Genomic DNA, 10,944 nt, shown 5'->3' with positions numbered 1-10,944 from the left:
TTGAATAATACAAGACTTTTGTTGTTGGGGGTTTTCTTCTTTTTTCTTAAAGTGCATAAATCTTAGTGTTTATGGTATAATCATAAATGTTATTATCAATGTTTTGTATTTCATAAATTGGATACCAGCTTATACAGAGAAATTTAAATCTGTGAGCGCTAAAAAAAAAAGCCCATTAAATTAGTTAAGGATCACTTGGATGTAACATGCTCTCAATTCACAGGTACCTAATTTGTTGATGTTAAAGGAATGTGGGAATTCAGAAGACTGTAAAACTCAAAGAAAAGCCTGTGTGTTATTTGTCCATTAATATCTTGTATGTGCAATACTGCTGTGAATTACATTTCAATATGCTAATCTACGCATTTAAAAACTGTTCCAGTTAGAACTGAGTGAAATGGATTTGTAGTAGAGAAGTGTGCTACTTTTGTCAAGGGGAGTGCTTTTTGACACTGATCTAGATAAACTAAATTTACCAAGCTTTGGTACAGTGGGGAAAAAAAATCTAAATATTGAAAATTTGGTTTTTAAAGTCAGTAGTTTATGTAAACGTAGCCCAGAATTTGAAGTTTTAAGGAATCTAATTTCTTGTGAAAGGTTCGCAAAACATAAAACTGTGAAACAAGCTTTTCTGGTAACTTCTTGTAATTTTTTTTTATACCAGCTGTATTCTGATCATGGAGTTCAAGCACCATATCACCAGCCTTACACCCAGAGTGCCATGGCCATGCCTGCACCTGTGAGTATCAAACTAAGATCATTAAGTAAGCATGGCAGTCTTACCAACCCTGTCTTGAAGGGGGACAGTAATAGGAATGAAAATGTCTTTTATTAATGAATTAATAAATAAGGAAAACAGAAGTGTTGCAGAGAAACAGAGATTTTTCTTCATTTGAGGCTCTGTTACAGAGGACAAAAATATTTGGAACAATCTAGGGAAATCTAAAAAAATGAACATGACTATTTTAAAACTTGAGATTCAAAGAAAACTGCAAATGAAAAATGTACTTTGAGAGAAAACAGTGAACCTTGTTCAGTTCTTTGAAGCGATGGTTACAAATCCTTGTCTCTATGTCTCTGGATCTTGACAAGTTTAATTACTTGCAGCCTTAGGTACGCACCTCAGATTGTGGCAAGGTGGGGTTTTAGAACACAGCATGAAAAACTCTCCCAGTTGGCCACCTGTGTCTATTTTTCTGTGCAGTTCTGATTTTGAGTGACCATTCTAAAATGTGATTCTTCCATGTCACCTGACACAAGTTGTTGGGGTTTTTTGGGACCCAGTTTATGGTCATTTTGCCTAAATTAATAAGGTTGTTAACACAACATATGAAATAATATCTGTACTAGATTTAGCCTAGTAACTATTTTGCCTTATAACAAAGGACTAAAGGTATCAGTAGTTTTACTTGCTATTACAGTACTTAGTCTTCCCTGAAAGAGTTACTCAACTACAAATGACAGACTAAGTATGAATGAATCAAAGCCATGTTATGGGCTGTCTTATATGTATTTTTTTTATTTACATTTCTTCTAAGAGAAGAATCTTTTTTCCAGGCCATTGTGTAACAGTATCTAAGTATTTCCAGTAGAGGGGGCTGTAACATTTAAGTGTTGTCTTGGAATAAAATGCAAGTACTCCAATAAAAAAATAGAAACTGAATAAGAATTTGAGAATTTTAATCCTGAGTGATTCATATATTTAAAAAATACTTACAAGGGAGTTGGTGTAACGCAGTGATCATAATATCCAGTCTATATTCCGTTTTCTAACACTGTGTGAAAACACTTAAAGGCAATATTAGTTTTGGAATTAAAACCAAGTGAATATTTACTGTATCAAATAGAGAAACAAGAGTTTTCACCTTGAAATTTGATTTTTATTATCTTTCCTAGGACCAAGGCTATACGAACAAGATAGTGTGAAGTAAGTTACAAGGTAGATCTAGAGCATGATAGCTCTTCCCCTTCTACAGTAATTACCACAGTACCATGCTTTAGCTTATAGCAAAGGCAAAGTAGTTTACTCAGTGATAAGTGATAATGTGTTAATTTACAGCAGAGTGTGTGCATGCATGGTCAAACCATGTTTGGTTACTGTGGCATAGGAAATGAGCTGCACACTGCGACCCTTATTTATGTCCTGATATATTATTTTCTATGTTTATTTATAGCTTTAGAAGTGATTTCATACACAGCCAAAGCTGACATAACTCAGCAGTTCATTCCATTTTCCATACCACCCATTTCTGGTGCTGGGAGAGGTTTTTGTGAGGCAATATGGTAAACCAGGTCAGGGAACTGGTGTAGTTAAAAATGAAGCTCCACTCCCACCACCTAAAAAGAAGTGATTTGAACTTGGATCAGTTCCTCAGATCAGTTTATCAAGCAACTGCACAAACTCTTGTACCTATATGAGAAGTTGGGGATAGGATAGAGGAAGTAAGACTTGTGTTAGCAGTGCAGAGTTAAACTTGATGAAACTGAGCATGAAATTGCTAATCCTATCCATTCCTTCGCTGTATTTCTTGCTCATTCTTCACCGATTTCTCAGAAGTCTTCTGTTACCCATAATTGAAACTCTGCTCTGTTTGGGTCTCAAGTGGATTCACAGATATAGTTAAACCCTTACAAAGATTTGGAGAATTCTGATAATTTTATTCATTACAAGATGATGCCAGATATTTTTTGACAGGTTTTAATTTTTATTTAGTTAGTTTAGTAGTAACTAGTAGTTCTGGGATATAATTTTTCCTTTTCTCATTTCACCTTACCTTTTCACATACTCAAAGTTTAGAATATATTCCATGTGTAGTGAATATGATGAGCTTATATTGTGTGTATTATTGTGGCTGAGCACTCAACAATGATTAAAAAAAAAAAAAGCAAATGTTGACAGCAGACTGCTATGTATTAAGCAAGCAATTGTGTCATTACTGCCGGCTCCTCAGCTGCATAAAAATACTGCCTGCTGGCTGTAGTCTTGTTAAAATATCCCAGCAAATGTATCTGGTGCTTAAGAATTGCCAAGTAGTGTCCATATGAGAGAGCAGATGCCTAAAATAAGGAGTTTACCTTGGAGGTAATTTGCTAATTGCTTCCACTGTGTTAGGAATTGCCTTAGTAATAAACATATGTTTTTTTATACTAGGAGCTGTAAGTCATATGGTGAGAGTAGGATATTTTTGGCAGTTGTAGACTTCTTATAGCTTTCAAATGCAGCTCAAAACAGAGCATGCAGTTATATTTTAATGAAGTCACAAGGGTGAGCAAACAAAATGGATCAAGTCTTTATTGAAGGAAATCACAAATTTCTAAGCCAGTGTTTCCAGTGCTGCTGTGGATATATAAAAAGAGAACTCAGTTCATTTAATCATGTGAACCATTTACCAGTTAACAAAGGGAGCTTCAGTTTTGGCAGTTCTCTTATTTTTCATTTTCTCTACCACTTAAATTGCATTTTGTTGATGTAACTTTTAGTGCAAAATTTGGAATAGTCTTAAACATTAGAAGAGAACATTCCCTAATTTCCAACTATAATTTATTTTTTAGGTCCAAATTTGGGATTTAATGTCAGGTTTGAGTGAAAAATACTAATCCCCTCCACTTGATCGTGTTTACTAGTGATCCTTTGTATTTACTTGAAGGTGTTTTCTTTTGGGCATTATAGCATGTTTTGTTCATGAGTATGTGGAAGTGATTTAATCTTCATGCCTATACAAATGGATAAGGTTGACATTCATTCTCAAAGGCTGCTATGTGACATTTTGTTTGGAAGCGGGGATTTTTTTAATCTTGACTGGATCTTGTGCAGTGTTTCAGATCTTAAATCATCCTCTAATAAACAGATTAATGTTTGAATGCTCCTAGAGGTCAGGTACGAGATGGTGTTTGGTAGTAAGAGCTGCATAGTCTACAGTAGCAGCAGAAACTTGAGGGAAGATTGAAATTAGTGTTTTCTGGTTTCAGACCTGGGAGATATACCTGTGAGTTAAATTTGTGTTTTGATGGATAATTATCCTGAAATCTGAGGCAATGGCCTGGTAAATGTTCACTGGAGATTTGTGTGTGTGTATGAGGGAGATCCCTGAGACCTGGGGAGCTGAGCAACACAGTTGTCATCTGCATACACTGAGGAAAGGTGTAAAAGGTTCTGGCACATGGAGGTGGGTAGGTGGGTGGGGTTTGTTTTGTTTCATGCTTTTGGGTTTTTTTGTTGTTCTCAGTCATCTTTTCCAGCTGCAGTGTACCTGCCAGGGTTTAGGCATGGTTCTAGTCTCAAAGTTTCTGCTATTCCTGTGGTCTGTATCCAACCAAATGTTTTGGCTGACATTAACAGTAGGGGTTCATACAGTGTCTTTTCCTATAGGAGACTTTTTAGGCCCTTGGGGAGAAGAGGAGGTGTTCACTTTTATTTGAGCTTTGACATTTCACTGCAGGGTGGTGGGAGAAAATCAGTCTTAACGTTATCTAAACTCTTCACTCCTGTTGCCACAATAGACTAGCTTTAGCTGACAAAGTCTGATGATCTTTCCTAATCCAGCTCTTGAAACCTGAAAGTGCTTTACACTGGGTTGGAGTGCAGAGCTATAGTACTTTTAAGCTTACCCTTTTCTTCAGAAAATGTTCTGGAGAGGCACAGAAGAGTGCAAAGGTAGTAAGTTTTTTTACTTCTTTTTTTCTGAAAATGCAATTAACTGTGTTCTCAAACAACAAGAACCCCTCAATGATAGAAATTTATTTTGCTTTTCAGATTTCTTTGCGTGTTTGGTTTTTGTCACTGCTTTGTTCTCTAGTCCCCACAATTTTTTTTTTTGTTGCTTTAAAACTGGGTTTTCTGCTTACTATAAGAAAAGGATTGCTAAAAAAGGTCAATGATAAGAAAATCTTCTCTAAGAAGGTCAAAGATTGTTTTCTTGAGCATTTCTAGTCTGCAGTATATTGGAAGTAATTAGATTGCCTCTTACTGAGAAGGTAGAGGAGGATCTTTTGTTGTCAAAACAGAATTTAGAGTATTAGTTTGTAGTGCAGTTCATGTATATATACATTCAGATCATAATGGTGCATGATGCTAACGCCTTGGCCTCTTGGTAGTGAATGTTCTGTAAATTTAACTGAACTTAATGCACTCCATTTTTCTCTGCAGTTAAGACTAATAAGGTAAAATTTGTGTTCTGTGTGTAAAATACACAAATATACATGTGTTTATGCATCTGTATAACATGCATGTGTTCATACATAAATTGTGGTTTTTGTAAGGGGGATCTTGGTATAATAGTTTTGGGAAAAGTATTATAATTTTACATTATTGCTGTGTGCTATTGTATGATATTCCATCTGGAACAAAAAAAATTAAACCTTACAGAATATGTTCTATGTAGGTAAGTATTTTTTTTTACTTATAAATGCAGCTAAATTGAGAGAGGGAATAAACCTTTTGTCTAAAGTTACCTTAGTCTCAGAAATGTGAATCTAAACTTCTAGTTGTCATCATACATCATTAGCAAGAGGCTTGTCACCAGCTGTAGCAAGGTCTGTTGCCTGTAAAAGGGGTATTTTAAACTCCACCAAAAACATATTTGTTAATTTTGTATTAACGTAGGTGCAGATGGCATGCTTTTTCTCACATTGTTTCCTGCTATGTTCTCTTTACAATCTTCTCTTTTTCTGTTCTAATAGTTTGTTCTCATTCCAGTTTAGTGTTTTCTTTTGCTTTCTTTGATCTGTATGTTCTCTCTTTTTAATTGACAGACACTATGGAGCATTCACTATTAAGCCGTTTGGGCAGCTATAGCCACCTGTACTGATTTTTTTCTTGTCCAGTCCTTCCAATGTGGAATCCATCATCAACATACCAGCTAGCAGCTGCCTGTTGTGAAACTGGGGGTCAGTTTTTTCATTGCAATGCTTGCTGTTTATAAATTGGTAAATAATAAAATCTGCTAGGATAGCACTTAGCATAGTCTGCAGTATTACTTAGCTGCTTCCTGCATGTTTGTAAATTTCCTAATAATTTTATTATGTAAAACAAACTTTATGTAATCTATATCGTTCATTCTTGGGATAATCATATAGATATGAATCCCATAATTATTTTCTTTCTAGTTCAACTTCACAAGTTATGTGTGTTGCATTATTTTCCTTCAACAGGGAGGGAAATTTTCAGTGCTTCAGTGTATGATTTTTTTGTTTCTGAGACTGTTTTAATTTCTTTATTGACAACTCAACTTTCTCCCCTTTTCTCCTTATTTTGTGTGATTCACAGTGGTTTGTATTCATGGAGTTATACTCTGGCAGGTGCTCAACCTGGCTTTTTACTGTTAAAAAGGTGCTGCTTTTAGTTGCTTACACTTAAAAAAACCAGTATTTTAATAAAATGAAGCTAGGGAAGAACACGTGTTTTGCACATGTTAAATTTTGTCCATTTCTTATTTGATAGCCTTTAAACAGCCCAGTGATTTGTCACAAGGGCTTGCTATTTGTTAAGGTATGACTTCTTGTCTGTGTATGTCTGTGATTTATTCCCAGATGTGGCTTTAAAAAAATATTAGAAGTTTGCCGGTGTGAAACTGAGTGTAGTTCTTTACTCTTCTGTTGGGACCAGGCAGTAGAGGTGAAAAAGTATTTGTGTCCTCCATATTCTAGAAAGAAAGAGTAAGAGAAATAGATTAGGATTGAAGTCCTGTAAGGTTGATGTAATCAAAGCTAAAGTGGGCAGGGAGACTGACACTAGATGACCGTGGAACCTTGAGATTTAGGAAAGCAGTGCACAACATGACGTGGAGCTAGTAGATGATGAAAAGAAACTGAAACTTGAGGTTGAAGGGGGTTAAATATCCTGATAGGTATGTAGGAACTACAGCTGGTTGTATTAGGAAGCTGGCTGAGCCAGAGGGGAGAGTAAAAACAGTAGTTTTAACAAAAAAATAATAAAAAAAAAATTTAGGAAGCTGGCTGAGCCAGAGGGGAGAGAAAAAACAGTAGTTTTAACAAAAAAATAAAAAAAAAAAAGGTGTGATGAAAAGACCCGAGCTAAGAACATAAGGCTAGAAAACAAAGGTAGTTTGAGTCTGTCATATGGCATAATAGAATGAGAAGAAAGGACTCAGATGGGTTAAGTAAAAGGTGTAGAACAGATGAGTTCCACAGATGGGATACAGAGCAGCTGAGATACAAAGGGAGACTGTAAGAGAATTTGATCTTAGGAAGATCTCAAAAGAATAAACAAATAGTACAAATATGCTAAAAACTGTTCTTGCTGGCACCTAAAATCATAGCCCTGTCTTCTGGATCTTCCCATCCTTTTGTCAGCAACTAATGGTGTCCACTGGCAAATTACTTAGTTGCAGTCTATTTCCCTATTTGTTAGTTTACAAATAGGACAGCTATCAGTTTTTCAGCTCAAGTTGTAGAAATCTGAGTTTTAGATAATGAGAAAAGATATGTAGGCATTATTATAAATTCCCCTAGTAATGTAGCTTAGAGCAATGCATTACAGAGAATGCAGAAGTAAAAAAAAATACAATTGGTTAAATAGTTTTGCACTGTAACATATTGTAAATGTAAATTTTCCCTATCCAATTAGAAGGAGGATACAACTGCTTTAGTAGCTTGACATACTTTACTAAGGCTCTATGATCAATGAACAAAACCTGATTTTTTTGAAGTAAATTAATTCTGAACTCATACTAAGATTCCATACTTGTAAATAAAAGATGTTTCTTCCACTGACTTTACCTATGTACGTAATGGAAATCTGATTTTCCTTTTCGAACTAAGTGTATCTAGCTGACAATATGAAAATGGACTGTAACGTTTCACTGAAGCATTATTAATGTAGTAAATGGGACACACTTTGAAATAGAAGAAACAACACAGCGTTTTTCTCTCTCTTTAGGAATCGAGGTCACATTCTGTGAGAAGAAATTTTTCCCATCATTCGTCTATGAGTCTGAAACATCAGTGTGCGTGAAGTCCCCATTTTCATCGTAGAAAAGATTACAGAATGGAAGATAAAATTCTTGTACCGTCTTCTACGGATTCTGTAAAACAGATTTTTAGATATCTTACTCTGCTAACTTACCTATCACGTGGAGGATATGTTCTTCCAACTTGTAACATTTGCCTGAAAAAGCCTAAGTTAAAATACTATTCCTTTTGGTAAAGAAATAAAATGAAATTTTGTAGTTTGGACAGGTAAAACACGTGAAACCATTATTTTATCCATTAGTTACAAAGTAAAATCCATTTTCCCACATACTGACAGTATTTCTGTGCTGTGGGTAAAAATCCGGTTACTTATATGTATTTTGTTTCAATTCCAATAGAATTTGTCTACTTTTAATTTTTTTGTAATCAATATTCTCTACTTTATAAAAAGTGTTTTACTTATGTGTAATTTTAGTGCTTGGGAATAATAACTTTTAAAATAAAATTTGGACCACTAGTTTAGTAATTGTTTATCCTCACGTGAGGCTGACATTTTTCTTGCATATGGTAAGCAATAAATTTGGTTTTATGATATGTTTTTAGCTATAGAAAAAAGGCAAGAGTTGACTTCTTAGCGTTACAAGACCATTGAAAACTTCTCGCTTCTCAGACTTTCTGTTGTCTGTGCAAAGCTTAGGAACTCCTCGGCAGTGTCATGAGTTGAGATGGAATGCTGCTTTCTCCTCAACTGCCGGAAGAGAGTTTTCTTTATTTTCCTTGCTTCTCCTCTCATTCCCCTAGGATTCCTTCTGTGTTTTGTACAGGTCAGATTCCTCAAAGGTTGACTTACAGCCTCTGTAGTTAATAGGAGTACAAGCTATGGCTTATTGCTTATGCAGCACTGAGCTTTTTATTTTATGTATGTAAAATATCCTTGAGCTTTTCAGGTTTTTTATCTGCTTTCTAGTAATTTGGGGGTTTTCTTATTGTGTGGGTTTTTTTTTCTTTTAATCATTCAGGGATCTTAGAGTGGGCATTATAGTCAGTAAATAACCTATGTGTAGTATGTAAATATATTTAAAGATTACTCTAGCAGTTGATAGCATTTGTTCATATTGTGCAGGAAGAGAGGTCAAGTCTGGTTCTGATCTTAGGCTGTTCTGAAATTACTGTGAAAAGATGCCATGTACTATGTCTGGGTTGCAAGTTTCCTCAAGTGACTTTGCACCTTTTGCTAAGTACAAAAATCTATGGAAGTATAATTTAATAGTTTGTGTTTTTAAAAAGCTTGTTACTGTAGCAGCTGTGGGAAATTGTTTTACCAATAAGTATAAAAAAAGATACACAATTTGTTGGATGCATGGGGATCTCAGTCTGTTTTTGAGGGGGGAAATACTCATCTGCTGTAGATAGTCATGTTTCTGGGGCTAGTCTGTACCACGAAAAATGTCTGTCCAGTTGTTTTTCTGTTTGATTTATAGATTTTGGAATTAATTATATTACAGAAATCTTGGCACATCCTAAAAATAATTCATTTAATTGGAAGAATTTTTACATTGTAAATATTTTTTTAATGAAGTGCTGTCTCTGAAGGTGCCAAAGAAAGGTTGTGTGTTCTGTTAGAGCCTTATTTCTTATATCATGAAACAAATACACATTTGACCCAGGCTTCAGAAGATTTAGTCCCAAGTCCTTATTTTTTGAATTCACAATTTGTTTACCAAACTTGACCTGTTTCTAAAATGCTTTAGAGATCCAAGAAATAAATTTTACAGCAAGTACAATATTAGAAAAAATGTGCCTACAGGGGAGTCTTTTGAACTAATTGCTTGAAAGTGCATAAATACTGTGCAGTCATTTACATGTCATCAGATTGTGGCTCTAGTCCAGATACTCAAAATGTAGTTTATTTTCCATTAATTGGTACTGATGCTAGATTGTTGATAAGGAGTTGATCCCATGGCCTTTACTTCCAAGAACATTTACTTTGTTTTTACTTGCATGTGAAGTTGATCATTTGGAAGGATATTCTGTGTCAGACACAGGAGTATACCTTCAGTGTTCTTCTGTGAGGTCTATAAGATCAGTCTGGAGGTACTGTTGGTTAGGATTATATCACCTGGTCTTAACAATGCTTTGTTGTGATTTGAGAGACCTAGAGGAGACCAAGCCAAAGCTCTGAATGTTGGGTTTCCTCCACCAACCGCAGGTCACCGTTGAAATATTGAGGGCTGTCCATTGATGTTGTAGCTCATCTTTCTTCAAAATGCTTGCCATGAATGATGGCATAACATCAATCAGTAGTAACTGAACCTTTAAGCTTCCAGTTGTTGAATCTTTCCATAGACATAACTGAGGCACAGTAACTGACTTCTGTAATTCCATTGCAGGAATACACTAATGGTACATGCTGAGAAAGAACTACATAATTTATTCAGGTGGTGCCTAAAATTGCCTTATCTTAATGCTCTAGCATTCATTAGCATTTTAATCTGTGGCACTACACAGTATTATTCTCCTGCCACTTAAAATTTCCGTAATATGGAGATCCCTGTGCTTTTATGCAGAAGTCATTTAGTTAACTTCAGATACTAACACCCCTCACTGTTTTGGGAGGTTTGGACAAGAGAAATGTTCTCTTTGGTCTTCTGCAGTTTCCCATTGATATTTTTAAGGCTTTAAGCGCATGCTAGGAGGGAACGCTCAGATTAAGACTGTGCCCTATGGATGCTGACAGCAAATAATCATTTGTCTTTGTGTGCTTCTTGTCACATTCAAGTCTTAGCAAATCAAATTACTCCTCTGGCTTCCACCCCTAGAATTTAGGGACCCTGCTGGTATCTTTAGTTTCTACTGAGCTAGCTGTTACAGTATTTCTAGCAACTGTTGTCTGTTTTTTATTATATTTATATGGCAAAATGTTAGTTCTAACATGCTCTATTACATAGCACTGGACAAAAACCTGTGGACAGCATAGAAAAGTTACTGAAGTTCTCTCTCCTGTATTTTTGTGTT

At 35.3% G+C, this 10,944-nt stretch overlaps 1 protein-coding gene across 1 annotated transcript in view; it reads left to right on the top strand.

Moving 5' to 3' along the window:
* BOLL (boule-like RNA-binding protein) overlaps window positions 1–1,926 on the top strand; it is an 18,201-nt gene extending 16,275 nt beyond the window's left edge. Inside the window, exons 9-10 of the mRNA XM_010087304.1 lie at window positions 665–739; window positions 1,897–1,926. Of these exons, the coding sequence (XP_010085606.1) occupies window positions 665–739; window positions 1,897–1,926 (105 nt within the window). The remainder of the gene's footprint in view (window positions 1–664; window positions 740–1,896) is intronic.
* Window positions 1,927–10,944: the final 9,018 nt, after the last annotated feature.

The sequence above is a fragment of the Pterocles gutturalis genome, unplaced genomic scaffold (genome assembly GCF_000699245.1).
Source record: "Pterocles gutturalis isolate BGI_N339 unplaced genomic scaffold, ASM69924v1 scaffold4486, whole genome shotgun sequence".
In the NCBI taxonomy this organism is placed as follows: domain Eukaryota; kingdom Metazoa; phylum Chordata; class Aves; order Pterocliformes; family Pteroclidae; genus Pterocles; species Pterocles gutturalis.
This window is presented reverse-complemented; position numbering and strand designations above follow the sequence as displayed.